This window comes from Anolis carolinensis, chromosome 1 (genome assembly GCF_035594765.1).
Source record: "Anolis carolinensis isolate JA03-04 chromosome 1, rAnoCar3.1.pri, whole genome shotgun sequence".
In the NCBI taxonomy this organism is placed as follows: Eukaryota; Metazoa; Chordata; class Lepidosauria; order Squamata; family Dactyloidae; genus Anolis; species Anolis carolinensis.
Window position 1 is genome coordinate 356,890,024 of NC_085841.1, and position 26,592 is coordinate 356,916,615.

Consider the following 26,592-nt stretch of genomic DNA (forward strand, 5'->3'; position numbering starts at 1 on the left):
AAATATTTCCAGGAAGAGTGGACAAGGAGGGAAAGAGATGCAACAAGAAGCAGGATATATTTTAACAACAATAACCACAGTAAAAATGTGATTCTCGTAAGCCATCCTTCTAAAATGATATAAGTTACTTCAGTACATCCACATGAAATTGATGTGTGACTTCAGATATTTGCATCCCCTTCGGGGTAAGAAGAGTAAAGAAATAAATTATAGTAAATATAGTAATAAAATATAGCAAAGAAATAAATTCAGATACTCCAAAGCCATTAAGCAATACAATGTATTTGATGTTACTAATATATTCCAATGCATATTAAAATTTGGGGAGTAGCCTGTGTGGAAGATAAGTTCCCATGAGAGAGAGAGAGAGAGAGGCAATAAGACAGTAAGGCAAACTTCCTCCAGATGTTTTGGGTTAAAACTGTATATTTGACTATTGGCATGTGGACTAGAGGCTAATAGCAACTGAAGAGACAGGTAGACAAAATTTGGGATCTGGACAGTAGCATAGGGATAGGGGAAAGAGTAAACCATTCTTCTAGCCGTTTCAAGCTTATAAAGAAAAGTCAAGAGAATTGTCATGGATTGCCCAGATCATGGATTGTTTTTGCAGTGATAACACCACAATACCTAATGTAATTTAGTCTATGGGAGAACTGTAGTTAACTTAAATACTCAGGCACCAGATCCCATCAGAAATGATGGGATCTGGTGGGATCAGAAGGAGGAAATGGCAAACGATTTCTGAATATTGCTTGCCTAAGAAAATCCAATGAAATTCATGAGGCTGCTATAAGTCAACAAGCAACTTGAAGGCACATACTGGTCCTGCTGTAGTCTGATAGTTGTTGCCATACTAATCCAGTTCGGAGCCAGATGAAACCCTGTTGCTTCCCTTTGTCAGGTGTGCATGTGTCAACAAATAGACAAAGCCCAAAAAATGAGGTGCAGAGATAGCTGTGCTTAGCAGTAGCCTGACCTTATTGGTAAATGGAGAGTAATGACATTGTTTAATCCCAAACAGTTGCATGCGTGCTGTCAAGAACTTGTCCTTATTTAAAGCACTTTCCTGCCTTCACAAGGTTTTCCGTCCAGTGGGTGAAAAGTCAAACACTGATTTCCTTGCAGCATCAGAGGTTCAACTAGCTTCATAGGTTGATTCTGGGTTTGGACCATGGTTGCCTTGAGACATGTTAGAGTTCATTGAAGAGAACTCTAAATCTATCTGGATATCTCAGAATAAACCCATTTGGTGTATTTTTCTGTATTCACCAATTAAGTTATCAGCAAGGTACCTCTGGAAAGTTTATGGAGCTGTGACAATTATGTCCTCCATCCAGCCAGAGCAGTAACTTAATTTACTGCTCAGATCTCTCGAACAGAAGATATCTATGTTTTGAAAACCTGACCCTTTACTAATCTAGCAAACAAACTCTGAAAACAATTCATGTATCTTCGATATGGAAGCATCAGGTTTGTTGTCCAATCCTAGACAGGGAACACTAGAAGATCAGCGAGTGGAGATGAAGGAGACTTAATGCAAGTATACGTATCTCTGATAAAGAAGCTTCACCACCATGTGGCATTTATGAACCTCATGAAGTAACCCAGAGCTTCTCCTCAAAAGAATATTACATACCTATTTCTGGAGAAAATTATTTATATGGAAAATTATGTATCATACAATGTAACTACACTCTTTAATGTAATAACTAGCAGGCAAGTCTCAGAAACCACAACAATTACAAACTGCAAGACCCAGGAATAGAGTGCATTTATCACAATGCTAGAGGTTCAGGTCAACATTACATTTCAACATAAAACCTAGCCCCCCCCCCCCCCCCACACACACACACACAAAGGAAGGGCAATACATGGGCTGTTGCTTCTAAACCATGGAACATTTCTGAATATTAGTGAATGGGTCTTTCCATTTGAATTTTGTGAGAGTCCTTGGGTTGTCTAGGTGGCAAACTGGAGGAACAATACTAACACTTCGGTTTGAGTCAGGATGGCAATTTTTATCTTAGAATAGTGATTGAACATTCTCTGTGTAAGCACATTATAAACAAACAAATTAGTCTGTGTTAGTTTAGCCCATTATTAACAAGTTCAGTCCATTAGTTGCACACCCAGAAAGATGTTTCAAAACAATGGTAGAAACTGTGTGTGCAGTGCAGAACTACACCCAACTGTAGTTCCTAACTTATACAATACAAATTCCCACCAAGTGCATACCCCACATCTACATATGTGTACATAAATCTCTTCTAAACATACTTTAGAAATATAAAGGAAGAACCCCAATTTCTGCATATAGCCAGAATGCATCACACAAAGTGGAAGGGCCATAGCTGAAAGGCTGAACATATGTTTATTGCTTTAAAAGTCCCAGATTCTGCCTCCAGCATCAACTAGCACACAAGTTGTCCTTGTGTGCCTTCAAGTCACTTCCAACTTATGGAGACCCTGAGACAAACCTATGATGGGTTTTCTTGGCAGAATCTGTTCAGAGAATGTTTGCATTTTCCTTTCTTTGTGGCTGAGAAAGACTTGTTCAAGATCCCTCAATGGGTTTTCTTGGCTGAGCAGGGATTCAAACCAGAATCCAAAATGAGGCCAACATTCAAACCACTATATCACACTGGCTCAGGAAGTCTTTCTCTGAAGTCCTAGAGACAAACGGCTAACCAACCTAGAAACATGGATCAGTGGTTGGACTGAAAACATGACAGCAGAATTATTGTTTTGTCCCATCCAGTTACACCACTTAAACACCAAGTTATTTTATAGCTTTAATTAGTTTAATTGATCCACTGTAAAATGGCACCACTATCAATACAAACACTGCCTTCTGTTGATGAGAGATTAAGATTAATCCCTCAAAAATGATTGTTATTCTGATTTTAAAAAAAAACACTCCAGGAAAGCTTGGGGGAAATCCAATTTAATTCACAGAGGAAGATACAACTGGCTGTAGTACCTCAAGGGAACCGAGATATATGTAGGTTATCCAGGGACTTAGAATAACCTTGGCTACAGCAAGCACTACAGTATCCTTCTCTCAACATCTTCCATTCTCTGATGATTCATTTTACTACAAAGGAATTCAGGATAATTTCTCCCAACATGGAGCAATAGATGACCGAATCTGATGTAAACGAGGCGTAACTACCAAACAAGAAGTTACAAAAAGAGAAAGATCAACAAAATAACACCTACAAAGTGAATACCAATGTAAAATCATATTAGATCACACAAGCATGAAGGTCACCTGAGGACAGTATACTAAACATGTTACTTCATCCTCATTTTATCAATATTTTCAGTAACAATAGCTGTTTCAAAACAATTATATGAAATAATAACATGGAATATTAAGAAGTTATTTGAACTTTTTAGAGAATCGTATCCTAAGAATCTGGAAGACTAACAGTGACATTTGGAAAGAACAGAACCAGTCTGATTCTCCCTTCCACCTCTCAACAGCTCTCTCTCAATCTATATATATAAAAGAGTGATGGCATCACGGCAATTCACAAAACAACAAAAGTACAGGCCCCCCAACCTCAAAATTTGACAACACAACCCATCATCCACACCTCAAGGTTGATACAACAAAAAGAAAAGAAAAATAAAGTCCTAATTAGAGGGAGAGCGATAATTTTTTTTATCCAATTGCTGCCAGTTTAGAGGGCTAATCTCTGCCCACTTGGTTGCCTAGCAACCAAGGGACAGCCAGGTTTCAGTTAGAGGACAGGCAGATTTAGGCCTCACTTAGACTTCTTCCACAGATTATCTAATTTGCACTGGATTATACGGCAGTGTAGACTCAAGGCCCTTCCACACAGCTATATAACCCATTTATAATCTTATATTATCTGCTTTGCACTGGATTATCTTGACTCCACACTGCCATATAATCCACTTCAGTGGGCATTTTATACAGCTGTGAAGAAGGGGCCTCATATAATCCAGTTCTAAGCAGATAATTTAAGATTATCAATATACAGTAGAGTCTCACTTATCCAACGTAAACAGGCCGGCAGGATAAGTGAATATGTTGGATAATAAGAAGGGATTCAAGAAAAGCCAATTAAACATCAAATTAGGTAATCGTTATACAAATTAAGCACCAAAACATCATATTATACAACAAATTTGACAGAAAAAGTAGTTCCATGCGCAGTAATGCTATGTAGTATTTACAGTAGAGTCTCACTTATCCAACACTCGCTTATCCAGCGTTCTGGATTATCCAACGCATTTTTGTAGTCAATGCTTTCAATATATTGTGAAATTTGGTGCTAAATTCATAAATACAGTAATTACTATATAGCATTACTGTGTACTGAACTACTTTTTCTGACAAATTTGTTGTCTAACATGATGTTTTGGTGCTTAATTTGTAAAATCATAACTTAATTTGATGTTTAATAGGGTTATCCTTAATTCCTCATTATCCAACATATTCGCTTATCCAACGTTCTGCCGGCCCGTTTATGTTGGATAAGTGAGACTCTACTGTACTGTATTTACAAATTTACCACTAAAATATCACAATGAATTTAAAACACTGACTACAAAAACATTGATTATGAAAAGGCAGACTGCGTTGGATAATCCAGAACATTGTATAAGCAAATGTTGGATAAGTGAGATTCTTCTTTAATATGAAATAATTACTGGGATAGAATAATGCAGAACAATATAATCTCTAAAACCAGGACAGTAAATAAACAGGGGAATTCCACACAGGAAACAATCAGGGCCAGCTAACACCTCCCAACAAAGTATTCCCATCATCAAAGTCTGGCAAATCCTGTTTTCTCAGGGCCACAGACAGTAGAAGCACATAAAATATCGCAAACAACACTACTCTGAAAACAAGGGAATTCCAGACAGGAAACAATCAGGGCCAGCTAACACCTCCCAACAAAGTATTCCCATCATCAAAGTCTGGAAATTCCTCTGTTTTCTCAGGGCCACAGACAGTAGAAGCACATAAAATATCGCAAACAACACCACTCTGAAAACAAGGGAATTCCAGACAGGAAACAATCAGGGCCAGCTAACACCTCCCAACAAAAAATTCACTCAGGGAGGAAACAGCCAGGCTTTAAAGCTGCAAGGCCATTACATCCTAATCATTATTCCTGATTGCAGCATTCATACTTGCCTCCAACAAACAAAAAAAAAACAATCAGAAATATTGTATATTCACAACCTTTAGGAAATAATATCCCCTGATGGCACAGCGTGTTAAAGCGCTGAGCTGCTGAACTTCTGGACCGAAAGGCCACAGGTTTGAATTGGGGGAGCGGAGAGAGCCCCCACTGTTAGCTCCAGCTTCTGCCAACCCAGAAGTTCAAAAACATGCAAATGTGAGTGCATCAATAGGTACTGCTCCGGCGGGAAGGTAACGCCGCTCCATGTAGTCATCCCACATGACCTTGGAGGAGTCTACGGACAACGCCGGCTCTTCGGCTTAGAAATGGAGATGAGCACCAACCTCCAGAGTCAGACACGACTGGACTTAATGTCAGGGGAAAACCTTTACCCTTGACCTTAACTACCACCAATTCCTCAATACTTTATTTCCCATGTGGCCGGGCACAGCTAGTATATATATAGTATTATAAATAAATCTCACAGAACTTTTTAAAAAGCCTGTAAGACACCTCACTCATCCTTTCAAGGAAATCTAACATATCTGACCTACACTTTTTTATAGACATTTCACTCTGGAGCACAATGTCAAAGTCATGCTAGCTTACAAAAGGATTTACAGTTCTTATCTCTTTTACCATAAACGTTTTGTGCACTAGCACTACTAAAAAAAATCCCTTTTAAAATGTTACTTGCTTACAGGCTGCAGTTACTCACTAGAAAGATACTTAATCTCAGTCTCTGTTACCAAGAGCTCCTTTGTACTTGCTTTTTATTTTCCTCTTTATCGCCTGCTTACAAAGAACTTGGGAGTAGGCAGCAAAGGGTTCTGCTTGCTAAATCAAAACCTGGCAGAGGGACACATTCCCACTAAATATCCATCTACAAATATTGAAGACACAGTCAAATAACTCTTTACAGTGCAAATGAGATATACACTAATTATCTTGCACCAACCACAATTTCTCCCTCCTCAAACTTAAAAACAACAATGCTACCCCTAGCAAAGGATCAATCCTCTTAAATGTGGTCGAAGCAAAGCAAATCATCACTGGGGCAATGAAACTAATCTTGAAAGGAATACTGCTCTATTAACAAGTCAGAAGCTGCCTCCCCTTCTAAATGCTGGATACTAATCCTTACCCTCCCCCCTCCAAGGCTCTCCCCCCACTCAACCCCTAACCCCCTTTGAGACAAAATGGCGACGTGGCCATTTAGAAAGGAAAGAATGAAACACAGAAAGAAAGAGGGGGGGGAGATGTAAGGGGGAGAAATATTCAAAATTGAAGACATTAGAAAGGAAAAAATGAAACACAGAAAGAAAGAGAGGGGGAGGAGATGTATGGGAGAGAAATGTTTAAAATTGAAGACAAAGGTGGCTGGGATAGAAATCTTGAAACAAAACAACAACAAAAAGGCAAACAGGAGATGTGGAAAGGGGGACTTTCAAGAACAAGGGGGTTGCAAAGAATGGGATTACAGTTGTAGCACTGAATATTAATTGGATCAAGTCAGAGCAGAACAGAATAGAAGGAGCGAGTATGATTAAGGGCCCTTCCACACAGCCCTGTATCCCAGAATATCAAGGCAGAAAATCCCACAATATCTGCTTTGAACTAGGTTATTTGAGTCCACACTGCCATATATTCCAGTTCAAAGCAGATAATGTGGGGTTTCCTGCCTTGATATTCTGGGATATAGGACTGTGTGGAAGGGTCCTAAGACTCCCAAATACAGGAAGGACTCTCAAATATAAGAGAGAAATCTTCCAGACCACTTTTCTGTGGGATGTATCTTGTTGATAAGATAAATAAAATGGGAAAGGGTCTGAAATCTTTGAAGGATTTGGTGGGGAAATGGACATATCACTAGGGGCCCTTCCACACAGCCATATAAAATCCCACATTACCTGCTTTGAACTGGGATATAGGGCAGTGTGGACTCAGATAACCCAGTCCAAAGCAGATATTGTGGGATGATCTACCTGGAGTATCTGGCAGTGTAGACCAGGCCTGGACCAATTTGGATGCTCAAGGTGTTTTGGACTTCAACTCCCAGCATTCCTCACAGCCTCAGGCCCCTTCCTTTTCCCCCTCAGCCGCTTAAGCGGCTGAGGGGGAAAAGGAAGGGGCCTGAGGCTGTGAGGAATGCTGGGAGTTGGAGTCCAAAACATCTGGAGGCAAGGCCCAAGTTATCCCAGGCCTGGTCTACACTCCATCAACACCCTATAAATACAGGAAGGGAAAGAGGAAGGCCCGTCGCATCCCTCATACCTTTTCTTCTCGCTGGAGCCTCCCAAAGCGGCGCCGGGCTCCATGGCGGCCTCGTCGCCGTCGTCGGCGGAGGACGAAGAAGCCGAGGAGGCCAGCTTGGCCGGCGGGGGAGGCCGAGAGATACAGAAAAGGGAGGCCAAGTAAGAGCACACAGGCGGCGAGGCGCTCCTTCCTCTCTCTCAGCGCGGTCTGAGGAGAAGGAGGGACACAGGGGGCGGGGCCTAGGCCTGGCTTGCCCGTCGCGAGCGCCGCCTCGGCCAATCGGGAGGCGGCGCGAGGACCGCCGCCCGGAGGGGGGGCGGGGTGTGCCGCCCGCCTCACGTGAGTTCCCCCGGTTGCGCGCGCAGCAAGGCAGGCAAGCAGGGAAGCCAGTCCAATAGGCTTCCTCTTTATCCTCCTCTTCCTTCTCCTTTCCTTCTCTTCTTCTCCTTTCTCCGCTTTCTCTTTCTTCTCCTCTTTTTCTTCTCTTGTTTTTCTCCCTTCCTTTCCTCCTTCTCCTTTTAGTTTTCTTCTTTTCCTCCTCCTCTTCTCCTTCTCCCTTGCTTCTACTTTTCTCCTGTTTTTCTTCACCTCCATCTATCCTCTTATTCTTCACTTCCTCCTCTTCCTTTCCTCTTCTTCTTCCCAGCTCTTCTCCTCCTTCCCTTTCTCCTCCTCCTCCTCTTCTTATTCTCCATTCTCTTCTCCTCCTACTTCACTTTCCTTCCCACTTCTTTTCTTCTCTTCTTCTGATTTTCATCTCTTCTTTTATTTATTTTATTATTTATTTATTGTATTACAATATTTATATCCTGCCCTTCTCACCCAATAGGGGACTCAGGGCGGCTTATAATAAAATACATACAGTAGAGCAGGGATCCCCAAATTAAGGCCCGTGGGCCGGATGCGGCCCTCCAAGGTCATGGCCCCTGTCCTAAACTTTAGACTTAGGGTTGACCTAAGTCTACCTGGTCTTTGGAGGTCTCTTTGCTTACCTATGGCCTTATGAGATCGTCTAGATGGTCTTTGAAGGTCTCTTTGCTTAGCTACAGCCTTATGAGACCATCTAGATGGTTTTTGGAGGTCACTTTCCTTACCTTTGGTCCTATGAGACCGTCTAGATGGCCTTTGAGGGTCCCTTTCCTTACCTATGGTTTTATGAGATTGTCTAGATGGCCTTTGGGGACCCCTTTACTTACCTATGGTCTTATGAAACCAGCTAGATGGTCTTTGAGGGTCCCTTTCCTTACCTATAGTCTTCTGGTGGCCTTATGAAATCATCTAGATGGCCTTTGAGGGTCGCTTTCCTTACCTATGGTCTTATGAGACCATCTCAGTGGTTTTTGGAGGTCTCTTTACTTTACCTATGGTCTTATGAGCTCGTCTAGATCAGGGATCCCCAAACTAAGGCCCTCCAAGGTCATTGACCTGGCCCCTGTCCTAAACCTTAAACTTACGGTTGGCCTAAGTCTGAAATGACTTGAAGGCACACAACAACAACAATCTTAATTTTGGACTATTTCATCATAGTCCAGCCCCCCAATTGTCTGAGGGACTGTGCATCGGCCCTCCACTTAAAAAGTTTGAGGACCCCTGCAGTAGAGTCTCACTTATCCAACATAAATGGGCCGGCAGAATGTTGGATAAGCGAATATGTTGGATAATAAGGAGGGATTAAGGAAAAGCCTATTAAACATCAAATTAGGTTATGATTTTACAAATTAAGCACCAAAACATCATGTTATACAACAAATTTGACAGAAAAAGTAGTTCAGTACGCAGTAATGCTATGTAGTAATTACTGTATTTATGAATTTAGCACCAAAATATCACGATGTATTGAAAACATTGACTACAAAAATGCGTTGGATAATCCAGAACGTTGGATAAGCGAGTGTTGGCTAAGTCAGACTCTACTGTATATACAATTATACAATACATTGTGAATCAATTAAAAAAGTTATTAAATTACATCAGACATTCATAAAAAAACACTTATAAAATACAGATAGGCATGTTCGAGTCTTTTTCCCCTTCCCTTCCACTCTTCTTTTCTTTTTGGTTTTCTCCTTCTCCACTCTTTTTCTTCTGTTTTTCTGCTCTTCTTCCTCTCCATCTCTTCTCATCTTTTCCTTTCTCCTCTTCTTCTTCTTCCACATTGCTTCTCCTTCACTTTCTACTTCTTTCTCCTCTTCTTTTTCCCTCCTCCTCCTCCCCCTCCTCCTCTTCTCCTTTTCTTCCTACTCTTCTCTTCCTACTTCTCCTCTTCCATCCTCTTCTTCTGATTTTCTTCTTATTTTTCCCTTCCATTCATCTTCTCCTTTTAGTTTTCTCCCCTCTTCTTCTCCTTCTCCCCTTCTTCTCTTTCTTCTATTTTTCTCCTCTTCACCACCTCCAGCTCTCCTCCTCTTCTTCGCCTCTTCTCATCTTTCCCTTTTTCATCTTCTTCACCTTTTCCTCCCACTTCTTTCTTCTCTTCTTATTTTCCTTTTTCTTCTCTGCTTTTTTCTCTTTCTTTCCTCTCCTCCTTTTAGCTTTCTCCCCCTCTTATCTTTCTTCTATTTTTCTCTTCTTCTTCACCTCCATCTCTCCTCATCTTCTTCGTCTTCACATCCTCCTCTTCTTTCTTCATCTTTCTCCTCCACTTCCTTTTTCCCATCCTCTCCTACTTCTCTTTCTCTCCTTCTTCTTCCCTGCTCTTCCTATTTGTTGCATTTCCCCCTTTCTTTTTCTCCTCTTCTTCTTCTGTTTTTCCTCTTTTCCCCTTCCATTCATCCTCCTTTTCGTTTTATCCTCCTCTTCTTCTGTTTCCTCTCTCCTTTCATCCCCTTTTCTCTTTTATTTTACTCTTCTTCTTCACTTCATCTCTCCTACTCTTCTTCACCTCCTCTTGTCTGTTTCCTTTTCTTCTCCTTTTCTCTTTTCTTCTTTCGATTTTCCACTTTTCTTTTTTCCTTCCTTTCCTTTCCTCTCCTTTTACTTTTCTCCTCCTCTTCTGCTTCCTCCCGCCTTTCCTCTTCCCCTCTTTTTCTTCTTCTCCCCCTCTTCTTTTTCTTCTTTCTCCTCTTCTTCACCTCCTCCTCCTCTTCCTTTTCTTTTTTCCTCTTCTTCCTATTTTTTCTCTTCTTTTCCCCCTCCTCTCTCCTTCTCCTTTTGGTTTTCTCCTCTTCTGTTTCCTCCCTCCTTTCCTCTTCCACTTCTCCTCCTCCTCTTCTCATTCTACTATTTCTCTCCTCTGCTTCCTCCCTGCACTTCTCATCTTCCCCTTTCTACTCCTTCTCCTCTTCTTCCATCTTTTTCTACCTCTTCCACAATCATCATCTTCTCCTCCTCTTGTCTTTTGTATGGACTTCATCACACTAGAAGTAGGCTGCGTTGGAGGGCCAAAGTTTGCCCAGGCCTGCACTAGAGCATCTATCCATTAAAAATCCGGTTGCTGCCTTCTGCAGAATTCTGGTGTTTATAGTTTAGGGATGGATCTTTAAACTTGTTTATTCGTTCAGTCGCTTCCGACTTTTCGTGACCTCATAGACCAGCCCACGTCAGAGCTCCCTGTCAGCCGTGGCCACCCCCAGCTCCTTCAAGGTCAAGCCAGTCCCGTCAAGGATACCATCCATCCATCTTGCCCTTGCTCGGCTGCTCTTCCTTTTTCCTTCCATTTTTCCCAGCATCATTGTCTTCTCCAAGCTTTCCTGTCTTCTCATGATGTGGCTTAAAGCTAAAAGGTAAAGTAACCCATCAAAAATATTTTGTTTAAGTATATGCATGGTCATTTCCCATTCATGATCAACACTGTGAACATAATTGAACTATCAGAAAAATATGAAATCAAAAATTTCAGCATGTTTGGCTTTTTATTATTTTTTAAAAGAAATATATTGGTACTGAAGCGTATTCCCCACTAAGCGTATTTCCAGCATAAGGCTTTTTTTGTGACTTGAAGGTTGGGTTGCTGACCTGAAGGCTGCCAGGTTCGAATCCCACCCGGGGAGAGCACGGATGAGCTCCCTCTATCAGCTCCAGCTCCATGTGGGGACATGAGAGAAGCCTCCCACAAGGATGGTAAAAACATCAAAAACATCCGGGCATCCTCTGGGCAACGTCCTTGCAGATGGCCAATTCTCTCACTCCAGAAGCAACTTGCAGTTTCTCAAGTCGCTCCTGACACGGAAAAAAAAAAGCATCAGGCTGGAAAATACCGTCATTTTCCTATGTTTCACATGATCCATGGTTTGAGCTACTTTAGTGCATCACTTCTATCGCAGTTTATGGCACTCATTACTTTGCATAAGTCCGTTGAACTCAATGAAACTTGTTTCCAAAGAAACATAAACAGGATGGGACTGGAAAATTCATTCCCATAAATATTTTCACCCTCTTATAAAATCCCATTAGACAATTGTTTCAATCTGTTGCTTCTCCCAAACATTTACAATTACACAATTAGAACTGGAAAGAGATGAACTTGGAAATCTTCCACATTCTCTTCCACATTCAAATAATAAGTGTTTCCCTGGACTCTATAGGCCCTTCCCAAGCCATCGGTGTGCCTTATATGTGTCATGTTTTGACATGGGAACAATATAGAAAAGCTCTGGGGCTGCTTTGCAGATGTAAAAAATTGTTTCTCTATTTCAGGGGTTCTCAACCTGTGGGTTCCTGGGTGTTTTGCCCTACAATTTTGAGAAATCCCAACCAGTTTACCAGCTGCTATGATTTCTGGGAATTTTAGGCCAAAACATATGGGGACCCAAAAGTTGAGAACCACTGCTCTGTTTGCTCAGATTGCATTTCCTAATATGTGACAGGGAGCACAGACACATTTCAAACGTCTCTTATTTATTTCCTGTCAAAAGCATCACATAAATAGATAAGTTTAAAACTGATAAAATAAAGGGATCACAAGCTGCTAAATAGTTTTAGATCAAAAACAGACAACAACGACTGCACTGTCTGTAGCTTTAAACAGTTCTTTCTCTTGTTTGTTCTGTTCCACAGTCGCACAAAGTGGAGGATTCTTCTAGGTCATGCCATCTTGCCAGGTTATCTTTTGATCTGCCAACTCAGCTTCTGAGTCTGTTCAGGGACTTCCAAATTGCCCATTCTTGGTTTACTCCGAAGCAAAACCCTTGTGGGGGGGCCATTCAGTTGGAATTGCCTTATTTTGTTGCCCACAGCGATATTCTTGCTGTTACTGGAGGAACATTTAGAGGAGTGGTGATTCTCATGAAACTTTTCCTTGATTTAAGTCTACTGGGAGGTGGCTGATAGCCATACAGTGGGTGGCTTTCACAGTGTTCAACCTTATTTCTCTCGCAATTGGCAGCAACTTCCCATTGCACATCAGTCACTTATAGAGTGTATCAACAGGTGTAGGTTTAAGGCATCCTGTGATTATTCTACAATGTCTCTTTCAATTCTATATTCACCTGCTTCACATGGATAGATTTATGCCAAACAGGGCAGGCATACTCAGCAGTTGAATAAGACAAGGCCAGGACTGATGTTTTTATTAACATCTCTTAATTTTGTATCATAATATTCATATTGCTATGTTGAATCAATGACCCTCTAACTACTTGACATAGACTGCTGCACAAGGGATGTTGGGGCATGTTTGAGCATGTACTGCAGAACTGAGCCAGTCCTGACTTCAGAAAAAGTAAAAATAGCTATTTTAAGCAGCAAATTTGGGGTACAGTAGAGTCTCGCTTATCCAACATAAACGGGCCGGCAGAATGTTGGATAAGCGAATATCTTGGATAATAAGGAGGCATTAAGGAAAAGCCTATTAGACATCATATTAGGTTATAATTTTACAAATTAAGCACCAAAACATCATGTTATACAACAAATTTGACAGAAAAAGTAGTTCAATAAGCAGTAATGCTATGTTGTAATTACTGTATTTACGAATTTAGCACCAAAATTTCACGATACATTGAAAACATTGACTACAAAAATGTGTTGGATAATCCAGAACATTGGATAAGTGAGTATTGGATAAGTGAGACTCTACTGTATCATAAAAAGGCTGCAATTATTATTATTATTTTAAACTTTATTTATAACTTCCCCCATCTCCTAACAAGGGACTCGGAGCGGCTTACAGCCATAAAAACATAATAGATAACATAAAACAAAATAAGTAACATATCAAATTTTTAAACAATCACAATATTAACACAATACAACTGATGCATCTATACGCAATTATTATGTATAACAATCTGAACAAATTACTTTTATATTTTTACTACCAGAAATGGGAAAAAGGTCTGCAGGATATTGGATTTCATAGAACTAGCTTTGGATGGACGGAGAAGGGTGCAATTTTGCTACTCTGCCTTGGGCCGTAAAAATGTTGGATCTGTCTTGCTGCACATTCAGAAAACTGATTTCAAGTTTAGTCCTGGAAACGTATTCTATGGATACTGGGAACTGTTAAATGTGTACATCAATGTATCCAAGAGCAAATCAAGCCTGAACTCTTCCTAAAAGCCAAGATGATTAAATCGAGACTATCATACTTTGGACATATCACAACATGACTCACCAGAAAAGGCAATAATCCTTAGTAGAGTAGAAGGAGTAGGAAAAGAGGTAGACTGTATTCCAGATGGATAGACTAGATAAGGAAAGGCACAGCACCGAGTCTGCAAGAAACTGAGCAGGGCTAATGAGGATAAGGGGACTTGGAGGTCCTCCAACCCCATTCATATGGTCACCAAAAGTTGACTTGAAGAAAAAAAAAGCCAGGCAAAGTTATCAAGGGTAGTTGAACACAGCACATCTAAGAAATTTGAATTCTCACTTTCAGTCTCTTGAATTTAGGAGCCCCTGGTGGTGCAATGGGTTAAAACCTTGTGCCAGCAGGACAGCTGACTGAAAGGTCAACGGTTCGAATCCAGAGAGCAGGGTGAGCTCCCATCTGTCAGCACCAGCTTCCCATGCGGGAACATGAGAGAAGCCTGTCACAGGATGGTAAAACATCTGGGCATCCCCTGGGCAACGTCCTTGCAGATGGCCAATTCTCTCACACCAGAAGCGACTTGCAGTTTCTCAAGTCGTTGCTGACATGAAATGATTGAACTCTGGGAAACTGAAGGAAATTTTCATGTTGGGAGTAGAAGTCCTATGAGGGGGCAATGCTCACATTTTGTCCATTCCCACAACTATATACACAGCCCTTTTATGGAGACCAGCAACTCACTTCCAAGGTGAGGATTCATGCCAAGAGGAACTTACCTTTTGGGAAAAGAAGAGCCACCAAGAAAGAGGAGGGGGAATAGTTGCCTTATTTTCTCAGCTACAAAGAGAAAATGTGGCTCTTCTACCAAACTGACAACAGACCTTTTTACGAGGCTAGGTATGTGAACACAGCTGTTTGGGGGAAACCCAGATCTAATCTGTAGCTATTCATGTGTAGATGGATTTGCTTGCCACAGGGTTGGAAAGCCTAAGCAAGACACAAAAGAAGTAAACAGACCAATCCAATGTTAGAAACTTTAGAAGAATCCCCCAGAAGCTTTCATTTGTCAACAGCTCCTGTCTCAGTTTCACAGCATGAAATGTACCTTTGTTGAACCAATAGTGTTATTCTGTTTATTCCAACACAGCAATGAATACAAATGGCTCTATATCTAAATATCTTCCCCAACTCCCTTATTGACTAGAAAACTGAAGATTTCTTGCTCTCTTATGCTGGAATACATATACAGTAGAGTCTCACTTATCCAACACTCACTTATCCAACGTTCTGGATTATCCAATGCATTTTTGTAGTGAATGTTTTCAATACATCATGATATTTTGGTGCTAAATTCGTAAATACAGTAATTACTACATAGCATTACTGTGTATTGAACTACTTTTTCTGTCAAATTTGTTGTATAACATGATGTTTTGGTGCTTAATTTGTAAAATCATAACCTAATTTGATGTTTAATAGGCTTTTCCTTAATCCCTCCTTATTATCCAAGATATTCGCTTATCCAACATTCTGCCGGCCCGTTTATGTTGGATAAGTGAGACTCTACTGTATATTACTAATCAACTTACAGAAAAAATGCTATTCTTGAAAATGCAAGATGCTTCTGCCCACTCCGTGAACGTAATAATAATAATAATAATAATAATAATAATAATACTTTATTTTTATTTTTACAATTTTTTATTTTTTATAACACAAAAATTACAATATGTTGTCGAAGGCTTTCATGGCCAGGATCACAGCGTTGTTGTATGTATTCCAGGCTGTATGGCCATGTTCTAGAAGTATTCTAGAAGTGTTCTAGAAGTATAAACGTCAGGAGAGAATACTTCTAGAACATGGCCATACAGCCCGGAATACATACAACAACCCCACTAAAAATACATACTGTAGACATACAAACCATTTACAATTCCCACTACCAACACGAGGATTGTTTTCTTTTTACATATTCATTTCTTTGTGAGACAATCTTTGTATCTTTATCTTTATCCATTTTCATCCTATATACTATATAACATTTGTATCTTATTTCTTATGGCTTGATCTCCAGATTGATTCATGGTATAGTTCTTTACCCTTGTCCATCTTTCTTCCATTTCTCTTGTTCTATTTTCATTAGTTTTTACAACATTTAGTTTCACATTCATAATTTCTAATTCCATTTGCTCCACCATATATTGGTACCATTTACTTACTGACCATTTTGATTTATCTTTCCACCCTAATACTATTACTGCTTGTACACATTCAATTATTGCATCTTTTATTTCCTTTTTATTTCCTGTTTCCTCTCTTTTCCTTAATACCACTATTTCCTTTGTTATGACCCACTCATTTCCTAGTATTTGATTTGACTCATTTTGTATAGTCTGCCAAAAATATTGTACATATTCACATTCCCACATCATGTGCATAAACTGCCATTTCTGATGACATCCATGCCAGTACTGACTACTCCCCTTTTTATAGTAGCATGCTAAATAATATTTTATTTTTCTATCCCACCACCATCTCCCCGAAGGGACTCACAGCGGCTAACATGGGGCCAAGCCCAAAACAGAAACAAATTATAACAAATTAAAACCAATATCTATAACTGAGAAACAATAATACAACAATCAAATAAAATAAGCAGTTTAAACACAACATGCAGTAAAACACATAATGACCATACAAAATGAGGTAATGAAACAAGCATCAACCACTATGGATAAAAAGGGATTGGGCATCTAAAAAGTACACAATTTCAAGGCCATTTAATAAAGTGCATGGACAAGTGTCCGAGAGTTGTCTACATTGTCTACATCTTCTCTAGACAAAAAGTGCTGTCTTCCGAACTGTGATGCTTTTGATATTTTTTGAGACCTGTCAGACCCAGTGAGGGCTGCAAAAGGAAATCCTGATGTTTCATGCCCTCCAACATCCCTCAGCTGAAAACCAGGAGGCATGTGGCCAAACAACAGCAGAATGAAGTCAAGGTGGCAAATAGCGATTAATGAAGTAAGGAGAGGCTGGAACAGGTTGCTTTTGCCTGATCCTGCTGAAAAAGGCAAGGTTCAGACCCCTCTTCTCCACCCTTGGGTTATTAGCATGCAAAATCCTTTTGTAGTTTTCATTTATTAGCATTTGAATTAGGCTAAGCATAAAGGGGGTGGAAGTGAGAGGAGTTGAGGAAAACAGAAACATTTCAAAAGCAGTTAAATGAGATGTCAGAGGATTAATTGACAGTTGGAGGTTATGATTCCATCAGCTTTGCCTTTGAAAAATCCTGCAAATTTCTTGCGAAGACAGGTGGACAAACGCCATCATTCTGGAAGAATCAAAGACCACCTGCTCTAAAGCAATGATTCTGTGCCATCAACTTCACTGAACTGACCACATTGTCTGAATGTCCTATCACTATCTCCCAAAGCAGTTATTTTATTCTCAACTTAAGAACTGAAAACCTAACCTAAAAACCTAAAAATGTGGTATAAACACCAAGAACCAGAAAGCCTTGTCACTCAAACGTTTAACTGGAGTTGTCGAAGGCTTTCATGGCCAGAATCACAGGGTTATTGTGTGTTTTCCGGGCTGTATGGCCATGTTCCAGAAGCATTCTCTCCTGATGTTTCGCCCACATCTATGGCAGGCATCCTCAGAAGTTGTGAGGTATATGCAAGTTGTGAGGTTTAACTGGAGGTCAGCTGTTACCAACAATGCTATGGATTTTGAAGAGGCACGAATAGAGAGCAAAAGGGGAAAATGTACCAAGAACAAGGCATCTCAAGCAAACCCTTGTTGTGACCATCTTCCATCTGGAAATCTGTGTCCTCATTGTGAAAGACCATTTGAATCTAGAATATGTCTTCACCGACATTTACGAATCCACCGCCAAGACTCTACTTCTGGAAGTCCATCATACTTGGCCCATGATGATAATGTTTAATTAACCCCCATCTCACATGAGATTAATTTACTGCCCATGTAGTATAGATAAGAGGGTTCAGTGCTTCATATGGCATTTCCAATTTGAAAAACATTAACACAAGTTTAGGGTTGTTGTATGTTTTCTGGGCTGTATGGCCATGTTTCAGAAGTATTATCTCCTGACGTTTCGCCCACATCCTGCCATAGATGTGGGCAAAATGTCAGGAGAGAATACTTCTGGAACATGGCCATACAGCCCGGAAAACATACAACAACCCTGTGATCCCGGCCATGAAAGCCTTTGACAACACATTGAACACAATTTTATTTTGTGGCTTGATATGTACATACACGTGGATTCCAGTTAATGGCAACACAATGCTAGAATTTTCTTGTTATTGTTTCTTTTAAAATCATTTCCGACCTAAGGTGATCCTATCAGAGTTGGGGGGGGGGGGGGGGGGGAGAGAGAGAGAGAGTTTGGTAAGATTTATTCAGAGCAGCATTTGCCATTGCCTTCTTGTTAGGCTGAAAAAATGTAGCTTGGCCAAGATCATCCTGTGGGTTTCTGTGAGCGAACAAGCATTCAAACCCCAGTTTTCCTGAATCCTAACCCAGCATTGTCACCACTATGCCATGCCAGCTCTTCATAGCATTGTTACTTATTATTTGTTTACTTGGAGCATTTATGCTTTGCAGTGTGGTTGGAAATGTAACCAGAGTGACATACAGATGAATAAAAATAACACAGACCTTGCCCTCCGGTTTATAGTCTGATTATTAAAAGCTATGACACAGAGAAAATGTGATGAGGAAAAGAAAACAAGAAATCTCAGGGAACCAGTGTTAAAGTTAACATGCTCACAGGTCTTATTGCACCTCTTCAGCTGCATCTTCTCTGCAGAATTAATGTAACTGTCATGGCTCAATGCTATGGAATTGTGGGAGTTGTAGTTTGGTGAGGCACCAACAGTCTTTGGAAGAGAAAGTAAAGTACCTTGTAAAACTACAACTCCCAGAATTCCATAGCATTGAGCCATAGCAATTAAAGTGTTGTCAACCCGCATTAAATCTACGGTGCTGACTCACCCTTTCATAGGGCCACTGCAAGGGGATGCTGATTTGATCATACAAAACAACAGAAATACAGTTTTTAAAAACAACCTTTACTTTCAGGAAGCATTACTTTCCATAACTAAAATCTTATGGGATTCTTTTGAATCCTGCTCAGCAGACCTCATTGATCTCTTCATGCCTGAAGTGGAAGAAAAAGCTTTGAAGAAGAAGAAGAAGAAAAGGATGCATTTAGATAAAAATCAGGAGGAAGACAGCAAACACATGCAGACACAAAAACTCATTCTGTTGTGGTGACTGTTGCCGTTTATCTACGGGGAAATGCAATTTAAATAATAAGCATTTGTAAAGTGCTTTGCAACATCCCAATATCTTTCACATGTATTGTTTTGTTAAGAACCTTCAAAGAGACCTATTAATTCACCCTTTGTGGTTAATCCCATGGAGCAGATGGGAAGCTAAGAGATAGAACAACTTAGATTCACCTGATATTCTCACGTCAGATATGAGATTCAGTATCGACGCTGCAGTTTGAAACCACATTAATTGCCATGGCTCAATACTATAGAATTCTGAGAGTTGCAGTTTTGTGAGATATTTGGTGCTGCAACAAACTGCAAATCCCTTGATTCCATAAGATGAAGCATTGGCAATGAAAGTGATGTCAAACTTCTATAATTCTATAGTATGGATGAGAGGTCTGTCTTTGTAGGTGAACCCTAACATCACCTATTCAGAAGTAAGCCCTACTGATTTCAGGTGGGCTTTCTCCAAGCTAAGTTGCTTAGTATAGAAATGCAGCCTCGTTCACTGAGCTATTGAGGTATATGTGGATATAGATATGTTTGTTTATTTGCTTTATCTGACTTTCAGATGTTTCTGGAGTCTATTGCAAGGACCAAAGAGATAGAAGTGATGCCTCCAAGCAAATGCTGCCTGTCTTATTCAAAGCATATTTGAGACTTCTGAACCAAAATCCATCTACTGACACTGTCACATTTTCCCTGAAATTCATATGACACAACACCATCACAGCCGGTGGCATGATGCCTTTGAATTAAATCTGGATTTATTCATGAGCCTGGCAGTCTTAGCAAAAGTTCATCTGCATCATAAGCGCTGGACCACAGACAATTGTTTTTCTTCATTGACGTGATATGGAAGTAAACCACACCAGCCATCAGGCTTACATTTCCAACAACAGTCGCTGAGGTCAAGAAAGCAAAATAACATCTTGGAAAATCTTGCCAGCTGAAATTGCAGCCTCCTTCAGTCTTTGTGACATAAAGACCTGCATCTTCCTCAATGTAGAATTCATATATGTAAAATGTTAAACCCTGCCTTACATTAGAAAATTAATGTAGTTTTCAATGAGATTCACAAGGAAGAAAAGAAAATAGTATAACTACGATGGGTGCAATTTTTTGTTGTTTATTTGTCCAGTCACTTCTAACTCTTCGTGACTTCCTGGACCAGCCCTCACCAGAGCTCCCTGTCAGCCGTGGCCACCCACAGTCCTTCAAGGTCAAGCCAGTCACTTCAAGGATACCATCCATCCATCAGCCCCTCTTCCTTCTTCCTTTCATTTTCCCCAGCATCATTATCTTCTCCAAGCTTTCCTGTCTTCTCATTATGTACTTCATCTTTGCTTCTAATATCCTTCCCTCCAGTGAGCAGTCAGGCTTTATTTCCTGGAGGATGGACTGGTTGGATCTTCTTGCGGTCCAAGGCACTCTCGGCATTTTCCTCCAGCACCAGAGTTCAAAAGCATCTCTCTTCCTTCACTCAGCCTTCCTTATGGTCCAGCTCTCGCATCCATAGGTTACTATGAGGAGTGCCATTGCTTTAACAATGCCAGTGTGATGTCCCTACTCTTTACTATTTTATTAAGGTTGGTCAAGAAGTAAGCGTCTTCTGCTTTCCTGGCTGCAGTCTGCATCTGCAGTAATCTTTGCACCTAGAAATACAAAGTCTGTCACTGCCTCCACGTTTTCTCCCTCTTATTTGCCATTTATCAATCAGTCTGGTTGCCATCATCTTGGTTTTCGTGACGTTCAACTGCAACACAGCTTTTGCACTTTCTTTTTTCACTTTGGTTAGAAGGCTCCTCCTCGCTTTCAGCCATCAAAGTAGTATCATCTGCATATCTAAGGTTGTTAATGTTTCATCCAGCAATTTTAACTCCAGCTTTGGATTTATTAAGCCCCGTATATTGCATGATGTGTTCTATATACAAGTTGAATAGGTAGGATGAAAGGATACAGCCCTGACATACTCCTTTCCCAATCTTGAACCGGCCTGTTTTTCCATGGTCTGTTCTTACTGTTGCTACTTGGTTGTAATAATAATAATAATAATAATAATAATAATAATAATAATAATAATAATAACAACAACAACAACAACAACAACTACTACTTTATTTTTCTATCCCTCCTCCATCTCCCCATAGGGACTCGGGGCGGCTAACACAGTGCAAAGCCCAAGAACAATAAAACAGAATAAAATAGATAAAACAGCATATTCAAATAGATAAGACACAGTAAAATCAGGCATGAATACAAATGCAGTGCAATAACAGTAAAAACTAACATAAAATGATGAGATAAAAAGGACCACCAATTTGGAGAAAGGAGTAACAGGTTGTTGTTATACAGATTCCTCAGGAGACAGACAAGGTGACTTGGTATCCCCATATCACCAAGAACTTGCCACAATTTATTATGATCCACTCAGTCAAAGGCTTTAGAATAGTTAATAATACAGAAATAGTTGTTTTTTCTGAAACTCCCTACTTTCCTCCATTATTCTGCGGTTATTGGCAATTTGGTTTCTCATTCCTCTGCCTTTTCTAAACCGAACTTGTACATCTGACAACTCTTGCACCTACACTGTAAAATTAATGCAATCCAGGCAACACCAAAGCCCTTAGCTCTTCATTGTTTGCTTTATAGCAGGCATGGGCAAACTTGGGCCCTCTAGTGTTTTGGACTTCAACTCCCACAATTCCTAATAGCCTACCAGCTATTAGAAATTGTGGGAGTTGGAGTCCAAACACCTGGAGGGTCAAAATTTGCCCATGCCTGCTTCGTAGAGCACAGCTGAAGCATTTTCTACAGACTCCACTATTAACATTGAATGTTCTTACTAACAGATTTATAAAAATGGATGACATACAGAAAACTTTCATTGTTGATACATTTTAATGTCCCCAAAACTGAGCCAAGGGGACCGCATTTGGAGTCAGGACCCACAGTTTAAGAAGCAGCGGTCCAGAGGACAGGATCACAATTCAACTTGACCTCAACAGATTGGAGAACTGGATCAAAACTAACAAATTAATTTCCACTAGGATAAATTACACAAAAAGATGACATGTCAGTCAGCTTTAAATGCCTGAAGGATTGGGCTTCTCTACACAGACTACAAAAATCGTACTCCTCTTGTAGACACATTGATCCCAACACACAATATCCATGACAATTTCTTATGCAGTTTTAATGCATTTATTTGGGATTTAATCCATTAAAAGACATCTTACCTTTAACTCTTTGGTTTTACAGAAAATCTGAACTTTTAGGTGTGTGGCAAAGGTCCATCTTCACTGCCATATAATGCAATTTGCATTATATGGTCAGTGTGTTCTCGAAAACCAGACCCCAAAAATGATGTACTCCATAGGGATGAATTAGGGAGCTCACTTGGACTTCATTCCTAGTTTCTGAGTTATTTCATTAAACCCCTAAAACTGGAATGGTGCACAGACACCTTACACAACACATACCTCAGGGGAAGGCGACACCTTCGTTTGCATCATCTTCTCACAATGCGCCAGGAAGACACCTGGAACACACAATGGGCTTACCCAAGAGCCTCTAGGTTTTTTCATGATATGATCTGATTTATTCATGCAAATGTTTCCTCATCTCGGTCACCAAATTGGACCCTTTCCTAGGGTTTCCATTGAAATGGCCAACACCCTGAGCACCCTTTTGTTTATTAGACTGACACCCATTGCATTAACAGGAGCTGTGATATCAAAAATCATCTCAGCCCGTTTTCTTTTGCCCCACCACATTTCTTTTCGTTCACGTCCCTCTCCTTGGCAGATCAATAAAGAGACACAAATCTTCAAAATAATCCAATGATAGTTTATTAAGTTGGACAGAGGCCCAGACCAACCAAGGAGCAGATCCTAGTTAGCCACAATTTGGATCAATTAGAAGTCAGCAGAGTAGCCTTGAATAGCTGTCAATGCAATAAATAAAACTGTATGTTCGCAATTGCGATGCATTAGTTCTTTGGAGTACTGTCTCTGCTGAAATCCTCTTTGACCATTGAGAATAAATCCTCTGATTTTGCCTTCACCCTGTCTGTGTCTCATCTGGCCTTCCGGAAACTTGACACGCTGGAGTCTGAATCTGCGGTTCTTGAGGAAGAAACAATCACGTAACAAGTGTACATTTATACAATGCAATTCAGTGCAGTTAAGCTATATTCTATAAATCAGTATTAGCACACCTCCACCTAGCAGAAAACACATGTATTTTATGTAAGATAGGGGGTGGGAGGGAGTGTCCATAGCCACGTGGCCAAAAGCAGTGCAAAAGATTGGAAATGAGGACCGATCCCTAGAATTCAGCAAGGGAAAATGTGTGCTGGTTATAGCAATGTAACCAAGGTTTGTATGATGTGTGTGGTATTAACAGGATCACTTCAGGGTCAACACAAACTGGGACAATGTGGCACCAAACAGAATTTATTTTGTCAGTGTAGAGAAGCCTTTGGTGGTTTATTCTTGTATGCCCAGGGGTTGGAGTATTTGGCCTTAGCAGCCCCTGCAGCCTGATGCCATTTGGAAATAATTTTTGCATTAGTAACATGCCTGGGGTGCATCTACATTGAAGAATTAATGCCATTAAATGCCATCTGAACCGCCATAGCTCAGTGCTATGGGATCCTGTGTGTTGGGGTTTAGCAAAGTCTTTAGCCTTCTCTTCCAAATAGAGCTGGTGCCTCACCAAACTACAACTTCCAGGATTTCACAGCATTGAGCAATGGCAGTTCAAGTGGTGTCAAACTGCATTTATTCTAACTATCTACAGTCTAGATCAGGGGTCCCCAAACTAAGGCCCGGGGGCAGAATGCGGCCCACCGAAGCCATTTATCCGGCCCCCACGGCAAAAGGGCTGAAGGGGATTGGGCTAAATGACCCAAGGGTTCTCTTCTTCTCTTACAACCATTATTATTATTATTATTATTATTATTATTATTATTATTATTATTATTATTATCATTACGTGGCCATCTGTCAGGGGTGCTTTGCTTGTGCTTTTGGTCCGCAGAGGCAGAAGGGGGTTGGACAAAATGGCCCAAGGGGTCTCTTCCAACCCTCTTTTTATTATTATTGCTGTTGTTGTTGTTGTTATTATTATTATTATTAACATTGAGGCTGGGTGGCCATCTGTCAGGGGTGCTTTGCTTGTGCTTTCGGTGCACAAACGCAGAAGGGGATTGGACTCAATGGCCCAAAGGGTCTCTTCCAACCCTCTTTTTATTATTATTGCTGTTGTTGCTGTTATTATTATTATTATTAACATTGAGGCTGGGTGGCCATCTGTCAGGGGTGCTTTGCTTGTGCTTTCAGTGCACAAAGGCAGAAGGGGATTGGACTCAATGGCCCAAAGGGTCTCTTCCAAATCTCTTTTTATTATTATGTCTGTTATTATTATTATTATTATTATTATTATTATTATTATTATTATTATTATTATTGGTGGCCAACTATAGTCCGGCCCTCCAATGGTCCGAAGGATTGTGAACTGGCCCCCTGTTTCAAAAGTTTGGGGACTCCTGGTCTAGATGCATCCCAGGATCGAAGCAGAGAAGAGCAACAAGCAGAACACTCACGACATGGGTCTAATTATAGCTCTTTATCGCTGTAATTGAACAGAATACACAGAAAAATATAATCAATGTGATATTTGACCCCAAGCAAAAATTTTCACCAGCAGCCTTCCAGTTACAAGCATAAGATAAGAAGCTGGGCATTTTCCCGCTGTATTATTTCCTTACCACATATCCTGTCTGAGGGCCAGTTAACCTTTTGCCCTCTTTCCAAATGAGTCGTAGTCTTGCGTAAATAACGCCTTTGCGTCAGAAAGTTTGGCTAATGAAGTATGGATCTGAACTCTGTACATCAGTTGACTGCAGGAAAAGTGAATGAGTCACTGCCTGCTGTTACCGTCTTCAAAAGGGCATGCAAATGAGCACAATTGGGATTTTTTTTTCTTCTCTCAAAAAGATAGAATAGAGAGTAGATGCCAAAGAACTTTCAGAAAGGAAAGCAGAGAGGAAGCGAAGACTATTGTTTATTCTGTTTATTTAACTTTTAGCCATATTGCCTTCCCACACTACCTCCAAGGCATCTCCTTTAGTCCTTGTAACAATCCTGCTGTGTAGATCGAATGTGTGACAGAATGTGAAGCTGATAAATAACTGTTTTAATTTGTGTTGCGTGCCTTCATTTCCAACTTATGGCAACTCTATCATGGTTTTTGGGGCTGAGATGGTGGGTTTCCATGACCAAGCAGGGAATCAAACCCTAGTCTCCAGAGATGTAGCCTAATCATTACATCATACTACACCAGGCATGGGAAAAATTCGACCCTCCAGGTGCTTTGGACTTCAACTCCCACAATTCTTAACAGCCAGCTTACCAGCTGCTAGGAATTATGGGAGCTGAAGTCCAAAGCCCCTCGAGGGCCAAGGTTTGTCCATGCCTGTGCTGGTATATAGAAAGTCCAAGGATCTTTGAGATGATAGGAGGTAACAGTAGTATTTGCCTAGACATCAGTATAGTACTTGGTGTTTGGCAAGATCAATATTTGCTTTTGCAAACATTTGAGCCATGATTGGTTCAGTCTGTGGATGCAGAACTGACGGATATGGAAAGACAATTTGAGACAGGGTGACTGGACTAAAGCCAATGACTGAAGTGAATTTCATGGTTAAACAGGGAGTTGAATTTATTTATTTATTTATTTATTTACAGTATTTATATTCCGCCCTTCTCACCCCGAAGGGGACTCAGGGCGGATCACATTACACATATAAGGCAAACATTCAATGCCTTTAACATAGAACAAAGACAAGACAAACATAGGCTCCAAGCTGGCCTCAAACTCATGACCTCTTGGTCAGAGTGATTTGTTGCAGCTGGCTGCAGCTGGCTGGCTGCTCACCAGCCTGCGCCACAGCCCGGGCCCGTTGTGGGCTTGTTGTGTGCTTTCCAGGCAGTATGGCCATGTTCCAGAAGTATTCTCTCCTGACATTTCGTCCACATCTATGGCAGGCATCCTCAGAGGTTGTCAACCTCTGAGGATAACCTCTGAGGATGCCTGCCATAGATGTGGGCAAAACATCAGGAGAGAATACTTCTGGAACATGGCCATACTGCCCGGAAAACACACAAGAACCCTGTGATCCCGGCCATGAAAGCCTTCAACAACACAGGGAGTTGAATTCATTCTCCCGATTTTCAGATTTAACAACTGGAAGCCATATGCTTGTTGCTTTTATGTTTGTTATTAAATTTTAGAGTTAGGTTGCTTTTATATGGTTTGTCCTGATGTAATTCTGTTTTGAATGTTTTTCTCTTTTTGGGATTTAATATTTGCCATACATGTTGGA

The 26,592-nt window shown here is 40.5% G+C and overlaps 1 protein-coding gene across 2 annotated transcripts in view; it reads right to left on the minus strand.

The window, feature by feature from the left end:
• The window catches only part of hif1a (hypoxia inducible factor 1 subunit alpha), a 63,482-nt gene extending 55,838 nt beyond the window's left edge, over positions 1 to 7,644 (minus strand). Inside the window, exon 1 of one of the 2 annotated variants that reach the window (XM_008123569.3) lies at positions 7,443 to 7,644. In XM_008123569.3, coding sequence (XP_008121776.1) covers positions 7,443 to 7,486 — 44 coding nt within the window. In that variant the 5' untranslated portion in view covers positions 7,487 to 7,644. The remainder of the gene's footprint in view (positions 1 to 7,442) is intronic. The other variant, XM_008123046.3, reaches the window with a different exon arrangement.
• Between the last annotated feature and the right edge of the window lie 18,948 nt (positions 7,645 to 26,592).